At 38.2% G+C, this 21982-nt stretch overlaps 2 protein-coding genes and 1 long non-coding RNA gene across 15 annotated transcripts; 2 read left to right on the top strand and 1 right to left on the bottom strand.

Moving 5' to 3' along the window:
* The first annotated feature begins 10 nt into the window (after positions 1 to 10).
* On the top strand, positions 11 to 21467 carry LOC109204220 (uncharacterized). 12 transcript variants are annotated; one of them, XM_025911178.1, is made up of 8 exons: positions 11 to 142; positions 1183 to 1262; positions 19405 to 19743; positions 19855 to 20133; positions 20211 to 20411; positions 20494 to 20604; positions 20727 to 20767; positions 20876 to 21467. In XM_025911178.1, the coding sequence occupies exons 2-8, from the start codon at positions 1196 to 1198 to the stop codon at positions 20984 to 20986; spliced, it is 1149 nt and encodes a 382-aa protein (XP_025766963.1). In that variant the 5' UTR covers positions 11 to 142; positions 1183 to 1195; the 3' UTR covers positions 20987 to 21467. The 12 variants fall into 12 exon arrangements, 8 of the variants coding, with proteins under 8 accessions (XP_025766963.1, XP_025766964.1, XP_019220323.1 ...); XM_025911179.1 differs by lacking the exon at positions 19405 to 19743 and adding an exon at positions 1415 to 1714; XR_003222072.1 differs by lacking the exons at positions 1183 to 1262; positions 19405 to 19743; positions 19855 to 20133; ... (1 more) ...; positions 20494 to 20604; positions 20727 to 20767 and adding exons at positions 1813 to 1984; positions 2062 to 2262; positions 2345 to 2455; positions 2577 to 2617; positions 2724 to 3151 and having other exon boundaries at positions 18 to 142; positions 21304 to 21467.
* On the bottom strand, positions 11545 to 18114 carry LOC100694213 (cytochrome P450 4B1). Of its 2 annotated transcripts, XM_019364775.2 has the most exons (12): positions 17759 to 18112; positions 17435 to 17579; positions 17285 to 17329; positions 17069 to 17196; positions 16790 to 16914; positions 16527 to 16681; positions 16334 to 16440; positions 15128 to 15318; positions 14850 to 14983; positions 13164 to 13228; positions 12746 to 12828; positions 11545 to 11977 (listed from the first exon to the last, which is right to left on the bottom strand). In XM_019364775.2, the coding sequence occupies exons 1-12, from the start codon at positions 17948 to 17950 to the stop codon at positions 11800 to 11802; spliced, it is 1548 nt and encodes a 515-aa protein (XP_019220320.1). In that variant the 5' UTR covers positions 17951 to 18112; the 3' UTR covers positions 11545 to 11799. The 2 variants fall into 2 exon arrangements, with proteins under 2 accessions (XP_019220320.1, XP_019220321.1); XM_019364776.2 differs by lacking the exons at positions 11545 to 11977; positions 12746 to 12828; positions 13164 to 13228 and adding an exon at positions 13276 to 13651 and having other exon boundaries at positions 17759 to 18114.
* LOC112848127 (uncharacterized) lies at positions 13610 to 14646 on the top strand. The gene is made up of 2 exons (XR_003222074.1): positions 13610 to 13713; positions 14146 to 14646. It is a non-coding gene; the product is annotated as an uncharacterized LOC112848127 (long non-coding RNA).
* Positions 21468 to 21982: the final 515 nt, after the last annotated feature.

The raw sequence follows: 21982 nt of genomic DNA, 5'->3' as shown, positions 1-21982 counted from the left end.
AAGTGCCGGAGGTAAAGCGAGGTTTTCAGTGGTGTCTCCGGTAGGCGGGGAATCTGACACTCAATAAAACGATGACTTGATGTCCTGACGGAAATGTCGGCGTTTTGAGCGCAGCAACGTCAACAGCAACATCGTTAACGCGGTAAATGAGAATTGGGATGATGAAGATGCTAATATGGGAAATTTAGAGTATGAAATTAAAAAGTAGATTATGAAGAAATGTGCGGTTAAGAAAAATATTTATAAATTCTATCAAAAATAACTTTGTTTGTTAACCGAAAGAATTTCTGCTTATGTAAAGTGAACATCACACGCAAAAATGTAGGTTTTCCTTTTGGTTTTCTGTTTGCCTGTCAAACACTTGTTTCTCCATGTAGTTACTAAATGCTTTGAGGTTATTTTAAGAATTATGAACACACTCAAATCCATTTAATTGACTTTGTGATTAAAAAACCTAACAAGCGAGGAAATCCTTGATAACGCATCTAACTTTACATTTTAAATAGAATCTGCACAGATTATATTAATGTAATTTTTTGTAATTTGAATCAATAATCCACAGTACATGTCATACTTAATTGCCCAACCCTGATTGTCATGCTGCATGGTGCTCTGTGACAAATTAAGAAACTTTAAAGTATTCAGCCCAGCACTTTTGGAGCGTTTATGATATTCATTAGAATTTAATCTCATTAATAAAAGTGTAATTGTGTCAGTTGTTGCCCTTGGCAGTCAATAGGTTGGTTACAAGTGCTTTGTTTGCACATGAAGTCCAAACTCCAGTGAGTTTAACCGTACGATAAACTTTACAAACAGCTCAATCACAGTTTTGGTTCAACCCCCACAAACATTATCTCACCATAAAATGAGAGCACATATTTGGCATCTATATAATAAAAAAGAAACTAGTTTGCTATGCACATTTTGTGTCTTAACACCCATACTAAATGTAAGAAGTAAATCATATGCCAGACCACATCAGAAAAACAGTGTGGGTGACAACCTTGCTAAATTTCCTCTGTACTGACTGTTGGACCACTTCCGATGTCTCAGGCTCATTTAAGCTGTTAAGATCAATCTAAAACCTTTTGCTGAGAGGATGAGTTTGTGATCTGTGTTTTTTATGAGCAGTAATGGTACAGCCAGGATGCTTCATGTTGGGTTTTATTTCTGCGGGGACAGGAATTTCTCCAATATGAAACAGAAAGGCTTCATTTTCACTTTTTTACTTGTTTGGAACTTCTCTATTTTCTCAGGAAACAGTGAGTAGCGAATCAAATCATTACTTAACTAAATTCATTATTCAAATTTCTTAATCAAATAGAATATATTTAAAATACAATTGATGAACTGACTGTTGAATGTTTTATATTTTTTTCAAGTGACTGTTATCAGCAATGTGATATTTTGCCAGTCGCAGCACAACTTAATTTTTCGCTGGGATGTCGAGCTGTGATACCGTATCAGGATTGCAGCCATCATTTAGACTCTTTCAAATGGCTTTACAAGAAGGACCAAAGTAGTAAGCAGGTTCAGTTGTTCTTCCAAGATAAGAGTGGAGTGCAATATCATCAAATGTCCAATCCCAAATTGAAAATTGGATCCAATCGTTCCTTGGTCATCAGTTCTTTTACTGAGGATGATGAAGGTGTGTACTGGTGTGAAACTTGCCAAGAAACATGCCAAAAGTCCACTGACATCATAGTGAAGAAAGGTTTGTCCTGCTGTCATATTTTTCTCTGCTAAGGCAGAATCTACCTGTGATTATGTGATTTTTAAATTTGCTAAAGTCCTTTACCTCTCTTTTTTCAGAGATGTGGAGACTTTTCAGAACTAAGAGCAACAACAGACAATTTGAGGTTCAACAAGTCTATATATATTGGAAATGTCAGAAGAGAAGATGCTGGGAAATACACCTGCTGGATGAGTAACTGTGTCGGACACAGTATTAAGCTAGTCACTATCAATTTGTGTGTAGTCACAGGTGAGAAACTAACACACAAACATCATTGTTTCATAGTAGAAGATAACCTGATGTAACCTTTTGATCTTTACTTACAGTATATGACAGTAAGGATTCATCTGCATCTTGTGCTGTGACGTGCGGCATGAAATCCAATAATCCAAACAGAACTTCAACTACATCTGTGCATGTACATTCACACGGGTCCCTAAAGTGCAATATAGATTCAGTGTTTGATGGATACACTACAGTTACTATGAGTCCCACATTTAGCACAAACGCATTTAGCACAACAACAGGTGGGTGTTTAGCCATATGCTGTTTGTGAACCTTTTACACCTGAATCAAAGAAATAATAATATTTAGTTTTTGGTTTCACAGGTTTTGAAAAAGAGCCTGAAGACTGGATCCCACTTATTTGTGGTATATCAGTATCATGTGTTATTTTAATGGCACTTATCATTTTTTGCTTCAAATCAAGATTACATTCAGGTAGGCTATGCAGCTGTGCCTTACTTCCACTTCTTGTGTATTTCATTGTTTTGTTTTAATGGTTTGCATGAAAAATTCCTCCCGTGATTCTGAATATGCTTCTGCTTCTGTCTCACCAAAGCATTTCCTGTTCAAAATTGTTGCTGTGGCTTGAATAGCAGGGTAAGTATCTGTGCTGACATTGAGGTGTAACCTAAAACTCATGCAGAAATGAAGTGTGTGCGTGTTGCTTTGTCTGGGTAATGAAATTTATTGCTTTTTACTGCAGGTGGAAGAGGAGTCTTCAGTGGTTTATTCATCAATTATCATCAGGACACCTGGCAAAAGAATTAATCACATGGCCTCTAGTGATTGTGTTTATTGTGAAATAAAAGTATAGAGAAAAAAAGGTCCAGGATAAGTGCGGTCACTTTTATTTATATAGCACATTTTAAAACAATATGGATTGGTCCAAAGTGCTTTTCAGTTGACTGTTAAAATAGGTAAGGTCATTAAAGGGCACTGTTTAGAATTATACTTTCCATCCTTGCTGTCATTTGATTTAGTAACTAATTCCTCAAATTACTTAAATTGTAACTTCACCCACATGTTGCTCAAGGGAAAATCTGAAACCATGAGTCTCTTTTTACAACAAAGGAATGATTTCTAATCGAATCTTTAACTGAACTTTTACCTAATTCTCTGAAAGCAGGGCAGGTGTTTTAAAGTACATGGATCGATAATTTTAATGAGAAGCTTTGAGTGTGATACAGATGTTATGTAACAACATTTTTTTTGTTGTTGTTGCTCAGTACAGAGGTGAGGTCCATTCATGAACTGCATGAAAGCACAGTTTCTGGTTACCTTGCAGATCAAGTTAAGATAAAACAAATGTGGGTAAAGAAGTAAAGTTGATCTCAAAATTAAAGAGGAACGTTATCAGGTACATTAATTTTCTCGAGCTCATCAAGTAAAACAAATTTACAAACAATTTATATTTTTTTGTTAAAAGAAAAAATACTTTTTACACTAAATTTATTTTACAGCTGTATTTTGCTTTGCAGTTTTAGGTTTTATATAATCACCATATAAAATATGACCCCAGTAAAACAGCATCTAAGCAAAAGGTTGCATGAAGAAGGCTGTTAAAAGTGTTAAAACCGCAGCAGTGCTGCGTCTGCAGTGTTAATCAATAATGAGCATCAGTGATAGCAAAACAATAACACCCTGCAGATAAAAGGTTATAGTATGATTATTACTGTGAGCAATATGTTTGTTCATACTGTGAGGACATTTTGGTGAGGATAGTCACTGAAAATAATATTTTGGATCCTTTTATTTGTTAAAGTGTTTTATTCAAAGTAAAGTATACAAAAAAGTGAAAACAACAGAAAAATAGTCTTAAGAAATAAAGCAAAACTCACTAAATGTGTTGTTTAAAAAAGCAACAGCCAATAAAGAAAATAGGAAATGTTTTAAGTTTTGGTGTTTAGTCAAAGATGGAAACACAAAGAGGAGGCTGTGGTGAAAATGACTGTGAGTCAAATGTGTTGTACTGTACTGTTTTACTTATATTTGACCTATGTCACTAATACCACCCACATCATAAAAACAAAAACACCAACACAGAAACTAATAAATACAAACTTAACATTTAACAATTAAAAACCAAACTGAAATCAGAAAATACACCCTGAAAACTAAAATAACATCAAAATCAAGGGTGGAATATCCTAAATTAAAATAACAATGGCAGTATTAATAGCAGTCATCTCCGAATAGCCTAAATTGAAAACAATTTAAGTACCACAACACCAACCAACAGAGACAGACAGGACATGACACGCAGGACAAACCACTACATCACGATCTGTCATTGGTGGCAGTGTACACAGCTCCAAGGAAAACAAACCCAAATAAGGCAGCTGGCCCAAATAATATCCCCAGGCATGCACTCAGGGTCTACTCATCAGAGCTGGATGGTGTATTCATAGACATATACAATCTGCCTATGCTTTGAGTCCACTACCAGTGTGCCCCTCTACAAGAAACATACTGGTAGTGGATTTAAACGACTATCATCCCTTTGGACTCACACAAACCGTGATGAAGTATTTAGAAAGGATCAAAAAGACTGTCCTGGCTACCTTGGACTCTTTACTTTATGCATATGTATATAACACCACAGTACATCAGTCTACTGGTGAGTCACCATTTGCTCTGATGTTTGGCTGAGATCCCCAGCTACCTGTTGACTTTTTGTTGGGTAGGATTCAGGAGGTTGTGGCTGGTAGCACCCATGATTGGATTGCAGAGCATCAGACTCGGTTACGTCATGCTTTTGAACACGCTAATAAACGCTTGGAGGCTGCAGCTAATTGGCGTAAGACACATCACAACCAGCATGTGAGGGATGCTCTCCTGCAAGAAGGTCAGTTGGTTTACCTTAAGGAGGTTGGGCTTAGAGGCCGTCATAAAATTTAGGATGTTTGGAGTTCAGTGGTGTATAAAGTGCCAAAGGCCCCTGACCAAAATGGATCAGTTTACACTGTTACTCTGTCGGATAACCTTGGTCACGTGAAACATGTCCACCGTTCACTACTAAAGAATAAGGTGGAATATGTGACTACTTGTGCTCCCAGTGCTCCAATCCAACTATTAGAAACTGTCCCTGTAGAAGAACCTCACTCAAGGTGGTGAGTGGTTTTTATTGGTTTCTGAACCTACTCCGGCCCCAAGCAATTGCCAACAAAGACAGGAGACCCCTACCCCCTGCATACCAAGTGAGCCAAAACCCTCAACATCCTCTGTGGTGCAGGTCTGCACCGATCAGCTGCCAGTTACGGCTGGTGTTCAAAATAATATTGCTCCTTTACATAGGATTACTCGTGCTAATGCTGGAACGGCATCATCTGCCCCAGGCAGTAGGAAGTAGAACAATAGGGGCTGTGAACTCCCAGGCACCTGTGCCTAATACATCTACCCTGTTTAGACCTCGGCAGTGAGTGTCAATCGTCAGGACGACGATTAAAACCCCAGGGGTAGATTGTAGTAGGATGTTGGTTCATACATGGTGTCTGTGAACGCAGCATGAAGATTCACTCCTCCCTTTGCTGTTAATCAGAGGTCGGTTATGAGGAACATCTGTGGTCTACTCTTGAGCTCTGGCAACTTGCACTCATTTCTGTTCAAGGTGGCAAAGCTCACAGGCTGTTAAGTATTACAGACTGGACTCATTTCCCCTGTCAATTGCTGAATTTGTGGAACTGCTAAAGGGTGGTAAGTGGGATCCTCATGGGTTATCTACAATTTGATGTTTAGTAGGGGGGACCCTGGATGACTGTTTTCCCTCTTTTGTTACAGGCCTACACACTGCTGCTGTCTTGTTGTAGCCTTGTGGTTGTTTTACTATTGTTTATCAAAAATCAAATCAAATCAAAATGTATTTATATAGCACATATTAAAAACAACAAAGTTGACCATAGTGCTTCACAGTCAGTAAAAGCATATAGACTGCCATTGACTGGTTCCTTGTTTTATGGTATTTTACATACCAAGAAATGGGTAAATTGCACCATTCAGATTGCAGTGAGGTTTGCAGTGAGACTACACGGGTGAATAATTGGTGGAGCCATTCACTTCCATTTTTTTGTTTTCGATTTTGTTTTTGTTTGTTCTTTTACTTTGTTGTGTTCTCGATGTCATCACACAAGTTCTGTTTTGGTCTGTCACAAGATATGTCTACATCTGTTAAACTGGTAGCTGATAAGTAAAAGCATACTGATCGCAAAGAGGATTAAAATACATTTACACGACATTTTTATCATGAAAACATATAATACAAGTGTATTACTCACTGCAAGCTTTTCATTCCATACATTAGACCAGCATCATATGAACCAAATTGTCTTGCATTTATTCCAACAAGCCACTAGGTGGTGGCTTGTACACAAAGGTCAGCATCTTGGAAACACACTTGCATCGTTTGCCATATTGTGCTATCCATATGTGGTATCACATGAAAGTGGTGCTTCAAGCTTCTAAAATTTCACAGTATTCTGATCATATTTGTTCATTGACTTTTTCAAGGATGTCAGTTTTTAAATGGTTTGTTGCCCACTTTTCCACCACAGGTGTACTCTCACAGTTTTGTTCTGCTTGGCATTTAAGTGAACTTTTGCTAAGCAATAACAGAATACAGCTGAGTATACACTAGCACAAGAATAAATACCAGCTTAAAAGGCAAAATAAAAGGTTAATAAAAAGAGAATTTGGAATTAGAGTATTCTAAATGTCACATAGCATGTTAGCATCTCTCACATGAAACAGTACAGTGCAGTTTATACAACATACTACTGTTTTGAACAAATCCAGTAACGGTTATAAGGTCTCTGTGTCAAACATGTAATCAGCTGGCTGTAACTGGTTAATAAAGACTGTGGCCAAGTTTAGGTGGACCATTAAATTGTGTTACATCTTATATAGTATAGTGGTTTGGATTTTTCTCTTTCAAATGTGGACAGAACAGACGTAGTAGTAATTGAGAGGAGAGGGTTAGTGATTTGTTGCAAAGGTTTGTAGCTGAGATCAAAAGAAAGAGGACATCATTGTATTTTTATACTACCTGTACTGGTGACTTTTTGTCCTTGTGGGTGTGTGGATTTTGTAATATGACTGTAAATAAAAGAGTACTTTTGACTCATGAGCCTTTCTGGCCCTTCTTGATACTTTCACCCAGTTGTGCTTGAACCTGCATATTGCAGAAGGGGATTATAGCGTGTCTTTGTGACACTTCTGCGACTCTTGTTGTGAAATTGCTCCAGCATCTGGCCTGTCTAACGACAGAGATATGCAGTGAAACTAAAGTCTCGCCCCCCATATTCACTTGCATCTCTGCCTACCTAAAGCGAGATGGTGAACCGGGTTTCTGGTTTGCAGAAACACGTACACTTCCTGTCTAACAGGCCTGCAGGAGACCGGTGCACAAAAGGTGTAAATAAAAACAGAAACTTTTCACTTGAACTGAATGATAAGTGTGCTCCGCTCGTTGCTGGAACAGCATAATTCTCTGGTTTTATCGTGTGTTTTTGACACTTAAGGGAAGCCATTGCTCAGTTTCTCACCCTTTTGACATAAAAGTTTATATAAAATTGCTTTGTCTCCAGGTTCTGCAGGATCTGTTAAGAATCCTGTTGCAGATAGACTTTAACAAATTCTGAGACTGCTTCACTTCAAATGTTGTCTTATAGGTGTTTGCTTAAAAACTTATCAGATGGCCGTGGCAACTTAAGCTTTTAAAGATCTCCTGAAGCTCCCATTTAGTTATTAATTTACAGTTTTCTGACCTGCATTCAGTAACTGATGAAATGTGAAACTACTCCCTCCTAACGTTGAAACTGTTGTGGTTTGCAGTATCTTTGAATTAAGCAGTCTTGGTTGTTGGTTACTGATTACCGACCAGTCATGTCTTTCTGAATGTGTTGGTAATGTACACCACCAGGCAAAAGTTTGGACACACCTTCTCATTTTATGGTTTTTCTTTATTTTTACTACTTTCTATATTGTAGATACATACTGAAGACATCAAATATATGAAGCAAGATATATGGAATTATGTAGGAAAGAAAAAGTTGATAAATAACTCTAAATATGTTTTATATTTTAGAGTAGGCTCCCTTTGCTTTGTTGACAGTGCTGCAAACCCTTGGTCTTCTCTCAGTGACCTTCATGATGTAGTTACCTGACATGGTTTTCACTTTAAAGGTGTGGTTGGTCATGGTTCAATTATGGAATTTCTTGTCTTCTCAATGGGGTTGGGACCATCAGTCAACTTTTCTTTAATGTCAGGTGTGTTTCCAGAACCACTAAAAACTGCTGTAATTATACCTATACTGAAAAAGGACAATCTTGACAAGACACAAATGAACAACTACAAGCCGATCTCAAATCTCTCATTTTTAAGTAAGATCATTGAAAAAGCAGTTTCTCAACAGCTCAATTACTTCTTAAAACAGAATAACTGCTATGATGCCTTCCAGTCAGGTTTTAGACAGAACCACAGCACTGAAACCGCTCTGACCAAAGTGTTTAATGACATATGTCTGAATACAGACAGTGGAAAAATGTCAGTCTTAGTTTTACTGGATCTCAGTACAGCATTTGATACAGTTGACCACAACATATTACTCAAACGACTGGAGAACTGGGCAGGTCTTTCAGGAACTGTACTAAACTGGTTCAAAACATACTTAGAAAACAGGACATACTTTGTATCAATAGGTAACTTCATATCTGAGCAGACAAGTATCACATGTGGAGTTCCCCAAGGTTCCATCTTGGGACCCCTTCTGTTTAACATTTACATGCTCCCACTGGCACAGATTATAAAGAACAACAAAATAAACTATCATAGCTATGCAGATGACACACAAATATATATCACAATGTCACCAGGCCCTGTACAGGCTCTTGGTAAATGCATTGAGGAAATTAATGACTGGTTGTGCCACAGTTTTCTCCAGCTAAACAAAAACAAAACTGAAGTAATAGTCTTTGGTGCCAAAGAAAAACGATTACAGGTCACCAGAGAACTTCAATCTATACACCTAAAAACCACAAACCAGGCGAGAAATTTGGGTGTAGTGATGGATGCAGACCTAAACTTAGAAAAACACATTAAGACAATAACAAAATCAGCTTACTATCACCTCAAGAATATATCAAGAATAAAAGATCTGATGTCTCAACAGGACCTGGAAAAACTAGTCCATGCATTCATCTTTAGTAGGCTTGATTACTGTAACACCATCTTTACAGGTCTACCTAAAAAATCAATCAGACAACTACAGCTCATTCAGAACTCTGCTGCTCGAGTCCTCACTAAGACCAAAAGAGTGGACCACATCAGTCCAGCTCTGAAGTCTTTACACTGGCTGCCTGTCCGTCAGAGGATAGACTTTAAAGTTCTGATGCTGGTCTATAAAGCTCTGAATGGTTTAGGACCAAAATACATCAGTGACCTCCTGACCCAGTATGAACCTTCCAGATCCCTCAGGTCATCTGGATCCGTTTTTTTATCAGTTCCCAGAGTCAGAACCAGACACGGAGAAGCTGCATTCAGCTTTTATGCTCCATATATCTGGAACAAACTCCCAGAAAGCCTCAGATCAGTTGAAACACTCAGTATATTTAAATCTCACCTGTTCTCAGCTGCATTTGAATAAAACACCAAATCCACACTTTTAAGCTTAAATTTCAAAACTTACATTTTAAGTACTGATTTTATCTACTGTTCCTTCCTTTTTTTTTTCAATTTTAAATCATGCTTTTTATTTGTTTTTGTTTTTTAGTGTCTCTGTAAAGCACTTTGAATCACCTTGTTGTTGAATTGTGCTATATAAATAAACTTGCCTTGCCTTGCCATCAGTTGTGTTGTGCAGAAGAGGAGACTGTGCAAATCAGGCCTTTATGGTCAAATAGCTGCTAAGAAACCACAACTAAGGAAAAGCAACAAGCAGAAGACATTTGTTTGGGCCAAACAAATGTCTTGGACTTTTGGTTCCACCCGCCGTGTCTTTGTGCGACACAGAAAAAGTGAACGGATGGTCTCTACATGCATGGTTCCCACCATGAAGCATGGATGAGGAGGTGTGATAGTGTTGGGGTGCTTTGCTGGTCACTGGACACTGTTGGGAATTTATTCAAAACTGAAAGTACACTGAACCAGCATGGCTAACACAGCATCCTGCAGCGACATACATCCCATCCGGTTTGAGTTTAGTTGGACCGTCATTTATTTTTCAACAGCACAATGACCCCAAACACACCTCCAGGCTGTGTAAGGGCTATTTGACCAAAAAGATGGAGTGCTGCGGCTCTACAGTCACCTGACCTAAACCAAATGGAGATGTTTTGGGATGAGGTGGACTGCAAATTGAAGGCAAAAGGTCAACAAGTGCTCCGCATCTCTGCGAACTCCTTTAAAACTGTTGGAAAACCATTTCAGGTGACGACCTGATGAAGCTCAGTGAGAGAATGCCAAGAGTCTGGAAATGAGTAATCAAAGCGAACGGTGACTATTTTATGGAATCTAAAATATAAAACATATTTTGAGTTATTTCACACTTTTTTGTTTACTACATAATTCCTTGTGTTCATTCATAGTTTTGATGCCTTCAGTGAGAATCCAAAAAACACATGAAAATAAATAAAAACATGAAATGACAATGTGTGTCCAAATTTTGACTGGTAGTGTATGAGCCCTCACGGGGAACAATAATCATTTTCAACCTTTTTTTTTTCCCAGTCTGCTTCCAAGACCTGTCACTCCGATGAAACTGCGCTCACTAAAGCTGCAAATGCTGGATATCAGCGTGTTTTTGACAGCATATGCAGCACAGAGACCAGTGTACATTAATTCTTGGCAGCTAAAAACTGCTGTGGAATAACCTTTGTGTTTGTTCGACTGCTTTGATGCTCCCTCTTCTCTTCCTCTCAGGTCTCTATGTTCTGGATCATCAACCATCCTGGGACCTCTCTCTCCCCCTTGCCTGTCAGTTACTGATGTTCGGATCTGGAGCTTTGTCCTCCAGCTTCTCTTACCTCCCTCTCTCCTCTGTATTTAGGCTGTCCTTTTTTGTGTCCCTTCTCTAGGTTTGTTTACACGTCGAGGCAACTGAATGTTGTTTTGTGTATTTTTTCCAGGTTGGATGTCGACGAGGTCATGGAGGGGGGGCTTGAACAAGGCTCCAGTGTTAACTGATGTTCTTTAAACATGTTGTTTAATTGCATTTGCTATCTAATTATGTCATCTTGGTTGTCCGCACTGTAAAAATGCAGTAACACAATTGTGAACACAATAAAAGCTCTGTAGTAGATGGTGTCAGGGATATGCTGACAACAAAGGCCGCACCATCTACCTAAGATCATTTTTTTAGTCGAACTATTCAGTGGCCCCTCGTGCCCTGTGAGTGGCAGCCCTGCCCCCAAGAGGATAGAAATGTCTCATCACTGGATTAATATGACCCCGCAGAACAACCTTGTATTGATTTTTGGTAACCTTCCCCTCTTAAAGGACAAGTGGACTCAAAGATATCAGTCAGAGGTAAAGATGTAAGTGCAATGCCATTTACTACAAATCTGTTATGTACAACAAATTCTAGTACTTTTTGCACAAGCTTCTCCTTTAGTGTTTTTGTGTAAAAAGCAGATTTTTTTCAACAATTAATTTCTCCCAAAACATAAACTGCACGACAGAGTTCATTAAATTATATGTAAAAGCTCAGTTATGGTAGAAGGTAGAATCAACATAAATTTTTTACGTTCCAAATACAGTAATTTTGAGCAGTTCTTGCAGTTAGTGCACTTTAGCTCTCTGTGTCTAAAGGTTTGATCTTGATGTGGATGCCATTGAGTGAGCGGAGAACCAGTCGGGGGATGATCTTGGGTTTCATAGTGGGCTCCGCTATGAGCTGGTATCGCTTCAGTGTCAGAGCTGTCACCACTTTCATCTCATTCATAGCAAAGTTCTGACCAATGCAGTTTCTGCAAAATATATAAAATGTAAGAAATACAGAAAGACCTGAAAAACAATGAAAATAATTTGATTCTTCTGAGATTAGGACATGCAGAAAAAGGACAGGAGGGATGAGTATAGTATGTTATTTTTTAACATTCAGGGCCAAAGGTACTTGTATTTTAAATGAGATCAATCTTAGATTACAGTGAGTTCACCCTTTCCCCTACTTGCTCTAGCCCAGTGGTTCCCAAAGGGGCCGGGCACAGTATGAATAAAAACAAAAAACAAAGAATGCTTGGACACTGCTAGCATAATGGACAGGTTTTTGACAGGGCTCCCACACAAACGCAAAGCAGAGGATGAAGCATTGCCAAATATGGTTCCAAACCAACTTCCTTCCAAGCCAAAGACCAGAACATGGTAAATGGTAAATAGACTGGTTCTTATATAGCGCTTTTCTACTCTATCTGAGCACCCAAGGCACTTCATACAACTCGTTCATTCACCCAATCACAAACAAGCACTTTTCTAAGTTTTTCGTGCTATCTAAGTAACATACACATTCACACTCGGATGGATGCATCGGGGAGCAACCTGGGGTTAGTATCTTGCCCAAAGATATTTGGGTAAAACAATGGGGGGGCTAGCAACAAAAGTTTGGGAACCACTGCTCTAGCCCATCATAAAACCAGTTTGCTGATGGAAATGGGGTTAGTGCTAAGTTACACATTCACATACTTGAGACTACTGCAAGTGGTCTCTATACAGTAATATAGTTTCAGGTGAGGACAAACCTTGGCCCAGCTGAGAAGGGCACAAACGCATGAGGAGATCTCTTGGCAATGTTCTCTGGTAGGAAACGCAGAGGGTCAAAGACCTAATGTAATACAGGACAAAGAAAGAGAGCAGTGTTATGTGTATTACTTACTTTCTGAACCTTATCGCCCTTATCACTTGTGCAGAGAAAACTGCATTCTGACACACATAATATAGTCATTAAACCAGCTTGAATCTGTCCTAATACAGAAATACAGCATTAGTAATTAATTTAATGGACCAGTTTCATGATTGCTTCTTCAGTTATTTGATATATTGTATGCAGCCTTATGAGCAGAGTGCTGACAAACTTCACAATTTTATTTTGTCATAGATTCCATTGATGATGTCTTCTATGTGGTAAGTTGTGCTGGGAATAAAATTGTCTTTACTTACATTAGGGTTTTCCCAGACAGATGCATTCCTGTGAATTCCAAATACACCTATTCCAACAACAGAACCTACAATTTTGAAAGAAATGTGTACTTGGCTTATTATTATTAAAAGATTATAAGGTGTGTGTAGCTGAACATTATCTTACAAACTAAACAAACATACACCATATGGAAAAATGTATTGTGACACAACTCATAATCCAAATGCAGGAGTTTTAAGTCCAGTTGGCACAGATACATAAAATCAAGCAGCTAGCCATGCAGCGTGATGAAGTGTAAGTGGTATTATTGCAAATTGGAAGTGTTTAAGAACTACAGCAACTCAGCCATGAAGTGCCAGACCATGTAAAGTAGCAGAGTGAGTGTAGAAAAGTCTGGGTTAACGTGAACTACATTACCCAGCAGCCTCTTTGCAGTCATGGGATTCATGGGACTCCTGAGCTAGATAGCCTGACTTAGTTCCTGGGCTGATGAGAGAGGAGGGGAGAGCTGCTGGGAAGAAAAGCAAATAGCCCACCCTGTGTTTGTTGTAAATGGTGTGTCACATAAACGTGAGTTAACATTCCATTTTTACGATGCTTTACCCTGTGCGTATTGGTTCTAGCTCCCTTTGGCATATGTGCCATATATAGATATCTATGGTGGCCCAGCTATTGCATAGTTTCTGGCCTTGTTCCAGCTTTATTTGTTCCCTTTACCAATTCATGTGATGCTGTATGCTGTAACATGGGTGTATTACGTAGTGGCTACCTAGAGGACTGGCTGCTGAACAACTGCCTCAATATAAATATTTCATCTCTTGTGTTGGAGTACCATCTTGTGGCCCATTTTGGGTAGTGTTTTAATAAATGTGATCGCTCTTAAGAAGCGGTATCAAGATGATGCACCGCCTTAGCAGAGTTGTTGTGGAGGAATTTGTGGCCAGCTTTATTACCCTTTAATCTTTATTCATGTTCTACTGTATTTCCTGTTCTTGATTGCAGAGACCACACCATATCACCCCTCCCCATCCTCCTACCCCATGCCATATCTCCTTGTACCATCAATCCGAGTATAAATAAACTCCACCTCTTACAATCTACTCCCTGGATGTCAGCCTCTCTTTCTGACCGAGGATAACTATTGTAGCACAACCCAACATTAAACTGACGTGCACCATTCTGTACAGTGAGGTTGCAAAATGCATACAAATCTCCAACACTCTGCTGACTCAGTAACTGCAGAGCTCCAAACCTCCTCTGGCATCAACATCAGCACAAAAACTGTGTGCCTGGAGCTTCGTGGCTCGTGGGTTCCAGTGGCTGACCAGTTCCAGTGAGTGTAATGTCTAGGCGGCGGTGTACTTTATGCCCATATAATGTATAATAATCTGGTGCCAACATTTAAATGCCGCACTGACAAAGCAATTACACCACATGTTTAAGAGATTTATACTAGCTTATAGAAAAGATACTGTATGTGACAATACAATCAAATAATATCAATGTACCCTTGTAGAATAATAAAGTAATAAGTATTAATTTGATATAGGTCCTTTATGGAAATGTACAAAAATGTATGTAAAGAAAAACAAAGTCGGTTAAGAGTTTGTGTTTACCATGTAGCATGAAATGTTTCCAAAAACATTGTTAAGTGAAGACATTTAATGTTTACTCTTTGATAATAACAAGAGAGTAAAATCACTGACCTGCAGGCACAGTTCTCCCATCACAAAAGGTTACAGTTTTGGTGGTTTTTCTGGCAATTCCTGGTACAGGGGGGTAAAGGCGGAGAGCTTCTTTTATGCACATGGTAGTGTATGGGATTTTACTGAGATCCTCCCTTAAAATGAGACAGACATGCAGTGTTAGTGAAGTCAACTAATAAGAAAGTTATCTTGTTTGTATGTCTCCTAATAAAGTTTTGGTACCACAGAATGGCACCAACTTGTTTCCCTACTGCAATGTTGTCCTTTCATAAGCCTACCACTCCATGGTTTCCTTGTCATGCAGGGCCTCCATTATCTCCTTCCTGCAAATCTTCTGATGTTCTGGGTTGCAGGCCAGACAGTAGAGGATGAAAGACAGGCCACAGGCTGTGGTGTCATGGCCCTCAAACATGAAGGTGTCCACTTCTGCCCGCATATCTTCATCTGACAGACCCTGCTGGTTCTCATCCTGGCGGTGAAATAAAGGATATTTACAGTTGATAAAAGACAGAATGGACTGCACTATACTCTAACTGGGCTTCTCAATAAAAGTGCTTTGTTACTTTTACTGTTCAGGCTCATTATATTACTGCATCACCCGACTTCAACTCAGCTTTAGCTGGATAACATTCATCCTTATACAGATACCTTTATAAAATTGGGAATTTATTCAGCAGCCAAGTATCAAGGTCTGCTGTTCTTCTTAAGCCATATATAGCACTACTTGTTTGTTTTTTTAAGCAAACACCTGCCATGCAGTTAATTATTGATTTTAATTTTTCCTGCCAAGGACAACAATTTGCTATGATATACTCATAAAGGAAGGATTCTTTCTATTCTTCCATTATTGGTTGATTATATTAATATTATACAATTATTACACAATTATGTATTTAAGTGATATAAATAAGATTTTTCGATTTCTGTGATTTTCAGTTAAAATGCATAAAAATAAAAAATAAATAAAAATTGGATCATTTTATGTGTTTTAATGTGTTTTAAACTTGAAATGAAGAGTGAGTCACAGCATGAACCTATTTTTTTTTTTTACATCTCATGAAAGCTAAGAGAATAAACATGGCAGCTGAGACAGCCCTTAAAATCTGCAGTTTAGAGAAGTTTTTGGAAGAAAAAACTGGACAAAACACTAAACAGTGTTGATCAGTCTCTACACAAAAGAGATTTTGTATTTAGGTTGCTGCTCACGATGGTGAAAAGGCTGATCATCGTCTTTGTGTCAGAGGACATTAATATGCAGCTTGGTAACAGCATGCATCTTTGTTTATTTGCTGCATGCATATGCCATTTCAGCTTTATGCCAATACTTCAGATATGTGACATGATCTCAAGTTGGCACTTGTCTTATTTTCTGTATGACCTTTATGCAGGAAAACCCCAGTTTGTCACTTGCCTATACATTAAGCAAATCCTACAATGTGAAATGTGTTGAAGTAAGAGGCTGAAACTGATGACACATAACATACTCTTGCAAAGAGAAGGATGTCCAGAAAGTCCAAATATCTCTTTGCCTGTATTTGTCCAAGCTTCTTCTCTTCTCTTAGTGCTTCTCTCCTCTTTCTTATAACTTCCTCTTCAGAAAAGAATATAAAATATAAGAATTTTGATCTGACACTATAATGTGAGGCTCACAGTAATAGTCAGTAAAGCAAAGCTTACCTGTATGACTGAGAGCCACCTGACGTGCTTTTCTATATCTGAATCCATGTGGGCTAAGGTGGAAAATGAGGTCGCTGTGGTACGGAAACATTCTGAGCCGAAGGTCAATTAGAAAACTGAGGTCATACACTGCTTTGATGTATGCATTTGTTCCACTGAAATGACAAAGGAGGCAAACATTAAATGCAGATTTACAACAACAAAAGACTCAACATAAAACTGACACTGTAAATGACTCTTTAACAAGATTCATCTGGGCTCACCCCTCTGTCTGACAGTTGCTGTAGCAGCTGAAGGCACACTTCATAATGCTGTCCAGTGTCATGAGGCTCACGTGTTTAAACAATTCAAAAGGCTCATTTGTGCTTGCATAACTTTCCCACTTATCCTGCCAACAATGAGAGAACAGATGTGATCTCTCTGCAGGATACAGACACTGCTCCTGCTTTACTTCTCTAACATTTACTGGCACGTGTTGTACAACACATCATGACTTTGACTTTTTATTTATCAATTATGCAATTAAATTGTCTTTAACGTACCAGCATCGTCTGAGCAGACTCTGACATCAATTTTACGTATGGTTTCAAAACATCATAATGGAAACCTGGCGTTAAGAGCCTTCTGTGACGGAACCACTTCTGACCTTCTGACACCAACAACCCATTTCCTGAAGAACATGTGCACGAGTGAGGAAAGCAGCAAAGCAAACAACTCTGCACTTGAAATGCTGTAAGAGGGAGACAAATGAGCCTTACCAATCCAACCCTCAATAAACCGGTAGGCAAAATCATCTTTTGGCTCTGCAAGGAAACAAAACAAATAAAAACGGCGTTAGGGACTTTTAACTTTACTCCACTTTTATAAATGTGCATCAGCACAGCAACAACGCAAAACATTTCTCACACCTGATGATGTCAGGATAGTTTTTGCATAATCTGGATGCTGAATATTGATGATACTGAGAAAGGGGCCAAACCAGATTGGGAAAACATATGAGTACTCCTGTCCCCATTTCACTACTTTGTCCATATCTGTCCCATCTTGTTTAAACTGAAAGATAAAAAGTACAACTGAAAGACATCACAGCAGGCAGACTTTACACGTGTAAATCGGGTTGTTTGTCAACTATGTGTCTCTGTTTGCAGGACGGTGTTCTCCAACAAGGTGTGGTTAGTTTTACTGGACGGTTACATATGTTACAGCTGCTTCGAGTGTGTTGAGACAGTTACCTCGAGAACATGTCCAAACAGCCAGTGTGGCGGCGGCCCCCCAAAAGCTTGGAAGTTTCGCAGTGCTTCCCTTCTTTTCGCAAGTAGAATTGTTAATTTATACACCACGACAAAAAGACAGAGCACAGCAAAGACGTAATGCATGTGAGGCCAGCCCAGCTGAAACTCCGCGAAAGCTTTAGTTAGTTTCATCTCGCAGGTGCAAGTGTCTTCCGCCTCCCCCTGCAGGAAAACCTCCTCAACACAGCACAAAAGGTGATCTGAGCTCACCTTTCTAAGTGCCGGAGGTAAAGCGAGGTTTTCAGTGGTGTCTCCGGTAGGCGGGGAATCTGACACTCAATAAAACGATGACTTGATGTCCTGACGGAAATGTCGGCGTTTTGAGCGCAGCAACGTCAACAGCAACATCGTTACGGCAGTAAATGAAAACTGGGATGATGAAGATGCTAATATGGGAAATTTAGAGTATGAAATTAAAAAGTAGATTATGAAGAAATGTGTTGTTAAGAAAAACATTTATAAATTCTATCAAAAATGACTTTGTTTGTTAACCGAAAGAATTTGTGCTCATGTAAAGTGAACATCACACGCAAAAATATAGGTTTTCCTTTTGGCTATTCTGTTTGCCTGTCAAACACTTGTTTCTTCGTATAGTTACTAAATACTTTGAGTTTATTTTAAGAATTATGAACAAAGTCTGTTTAATTGACTTTGTGATTTAAAAACCCAACAAGCAAGGAAATCCTTGACAACGCCTCTGACTTTATATCGTTAAATACAATCTGTGCAGATTATATTCATGTTTTTTTTTTAAACTGAATATAGTACATATAATACTTCATTGCCCAACCCTGACTGTCATGCTGTATGGTGCTCTATGACAAATTAAGAAACTTTAAAGTACTCAGACCAGCACTTTTGGAGCGTATGATATTCATTAGAATTTAATCTCATTAATAAAAGTGTAATTGTGTCAGTTGTTGCCCTTGGCAGTCAATAGGTTGGTTACAAGTGCTTTGTTTGCACATGAAGTCCAAACTCCAGTGAGTTTAACTGTACGATAAACTTTACAAACAGCTCAATCACAGTTTTGGTTCAACCCCCACAAACATTATCTCAGCATAAAATGTGAGCACATATTTGGCATCTATATAATAAAAAAGAAACTAGTTTGCTATGCACATTTTGTGTCTTAACACCCATACTAAATGTAAGAAGTAAATCATATGCCAGACCACATCAGAAAAACAGTGTGGGTGACAACCTTGCTAAATTTCCTCTGTACTGACTGTTGGACCACTTCCGATGTCTCAGGCTCATTTAAGCTGTTAAGCTCAATCTAAAACCTTTTGCTGAGAGGATGAGTTTGTGATCTGTGTTTTTTATGAGCAGTAATGGTACAGCCAGGATGCTTCATGTTGGGTTTTATTTCTGCGGGGACAGGAATTTCTCCAATATGAAACAGAAAGGCTTCATTTTCACTTTTTTACTTGTTTGGAACTTCTCTACTTTCTCAGGAAACAGTGAGTAGCTAATCAAATCATTACTTAACCAAATTCATTATTCAAATTTCTTAATTAAATACAATGTATTTAAAATACAATTCATGAGCTGACTTTTGAAAGTTTTATATTTTTTTTTTCAAGTGACTGTTAATATAAATCAGCAATGTGATATTTTGCCAGTCGCAGCACAACTTAATTTTTCGCTGGGATGTCGAGCTGTGATACCGTATCAGGATTGCAGCCATCATTTACACTCTTTCAAATGGCTTTACAAGAAGAACCAAAGTAGTAAGCAGGTTCAGTTGTTCTTCCAAGATAAGAATGGAGTGCAATATCATCAAATGTCCAATCCCAAATTGAGAATTGGATCCAATCGTTCCTTGGTCATCAGTTCTTTTACTGAGGATGATGAAGGTGTGTACTGGTGTGAAACTTGCCAAGAAACATGCCAGAAGTCCACTGACATCATAGTGAAGAAAGGTTTGTCCTGCTGTCATATTTTTTTCTGCTAAGGCAGAATCTACCTGTGATTATGTGATTTTTAAATTTCCCAAAGATTATCTTCACAATCCTTTACCTCTCTTTTTTCAGAGACGTGGAAAGAAGTCAATAAGACAGTTTACACTGTTGCCGGCAGCAGTTTTCAGCACACATGTTCAAGTGAACTTGATAGAATAAAATGGAGTTTTGAAGCAACGACTGCTCTCGGGAAATCAGAACTAAGAGCAACAACAGAGAATTTGACTTTCAACAAGTCTATATATATTGGAAATGTCAGAAGAGAAGATGCTGGGAAATACACCTGCTGGATGAGTAACTGTGTCGGACACAGTATTAAGCTAGTCACTATCAATTTGTGTGTAGTTACAGGTGAGAAACTAACACACAAACATCATTGTTTCATAGTAGAAGATAACCTGATGTAACCTTTTGATCTTTACTTACAGTATATGACAGTAAGGATTCATCTGCATCTTGTGCTGTGACGTGCGGCATGAAATCCAATAATCCAAACAGAACTTCAACTACATCTGTGCATGTACATTCACACGGGTCCCTAAAGTGCAATATAGATTCAGTGTTTGATGGATACACTACAGTTACTATGAGTCCCACATTTAGCACAAACGCATTTAGCACAACAACAGGTGGGTGTTTAGCCATATGCTGTTTGTGAACCTTTTACACCTGAATCAAAGAAATAATAATATTTAGTTTTTGGTTCCACAGGTTTTGAAAAAGAGCCTGAAGACTGGATCCCACTTATTTGTGGTATATCAGTATCATGTGTCATTTTAATGGCATTTATAATTTTTTGCTTCAAATCAAGATTACATTCAGGTAGGCTATGCAGCTGCGCCTTACTTCCACTTCCTGTGTATTTCATTGTTTTGTTTTAATGGTTTGCATGAAAAATTTCCCCCCATGATTCTGAATATACTTCTGCTTCTGTCTCACCAAAGCATTTCCTGTTCAAAATTGTTGCTGTGGCTTGAATAGCAGGGTAAGTATCTGTGCTGACATTGAGGTGTAACCTAAAACTCTCATGCAGAAATGAAGTGTGTGCGTGTTGCTTTGTCTGGGTAATGAAATTTATTGCTTTTTACTGCAGGTGGAAGAGGAGTCTTCAGTGGTTTATTCATCAATTATCATCAGGACACCTGGCAAAAGAATTAATCACATGGCCTCTAGTGATTGTGTTTATTGTGAAATAAAAGTATAGAGAAAAAAAGGTCCAGGATAAGTGAGGTCACTTTTATTTATATAGCACATTTTAAAACAATATGGATTGGTCCAAAGTGCTTTTCAGTTGACTGTTAAAATAGGTAAGGTCATTAAAGGGCACTGTTTAGAATTATACTTTCCATCCTTGCTGTCATTTGATTTAGTAACTAATTCCTCAAATTACTTAAATTGTAACTTCACCCACATGTTGCTCAAGGGAAAATCTGAAACCATGAGTCTCTTTTTCCAACAAAGGAATGATTTCTAATCGAATCTTTAACTGAACTTTTACCTAATTCTCTGAAAGCCGGGCAGATGTATATATCTATATATATATCTATTTACTTAGCACTTTTAACTTTTATTTTTATGGTTATTTAAGCGTTGTTTGACAGTATGTTTTGCACTAAGTACCACAGCAATTTCCTAATGTTGTAAACCTGCTCAACATTTGGCAATAAAACCCTTTCTGATTCTGATTCTGGGTGTTTTAAAGTACATGGATCGATAATTTTAATGAGAGGCTTTGAGTGTGATACAGATGTTATGTAACAACATTTTTTTTGTTGTTGTTGCTCAGTACAGAGGTGAGGTCCATTCATGAACTGCATGAAAGCACAGTTTCTGGTTACCTTGCAGATCAAGTTAAGATAAAACAAATGTAGGTAAAGAAGTAAAGTTGACCTCAAAATGTTACAGCAATTAAATGCTGCTTTCACAAAGAGAAACTTTATCAGGTACATTAAGTTACTCGAGCTCAGCAATTAAAACAAATTTACAAACAATTTATATTTTTTTGTTAAAAGAAAAAAACACTTATTACACTAAATTTATTTTACAGCTGTATTTTGCTTTGCAGTTTTAGGTTTTACATAATCACCATATAAAATATGACCGCAGTAAAACAGCATCTAAGCAAAAGGTTGCATGAAGAAGGCTGTTAAAAGTGTTAAAACCGCAGCAGTGCTGCGTCTGCAGTGTTAATCAATAATGA

Source organism: Oreochromis niloticus, linkage group LG11, assembly GCF_001858045.2.
Source record: "Oreochromis niloticus isolate F11D_XX linkage group LG11, O_niloticus_UMD_NMBU, whole genome shotgun sequence".
NCBI lineage: Eukaryota > Metazoa > Chordata > Actinopteri > Cichliformes > Cichlidae > Oreochromis > Oreochromis niloticus.
This window is presented reverse-complemented; position numbering and strand designations above follow the sequence as displayed.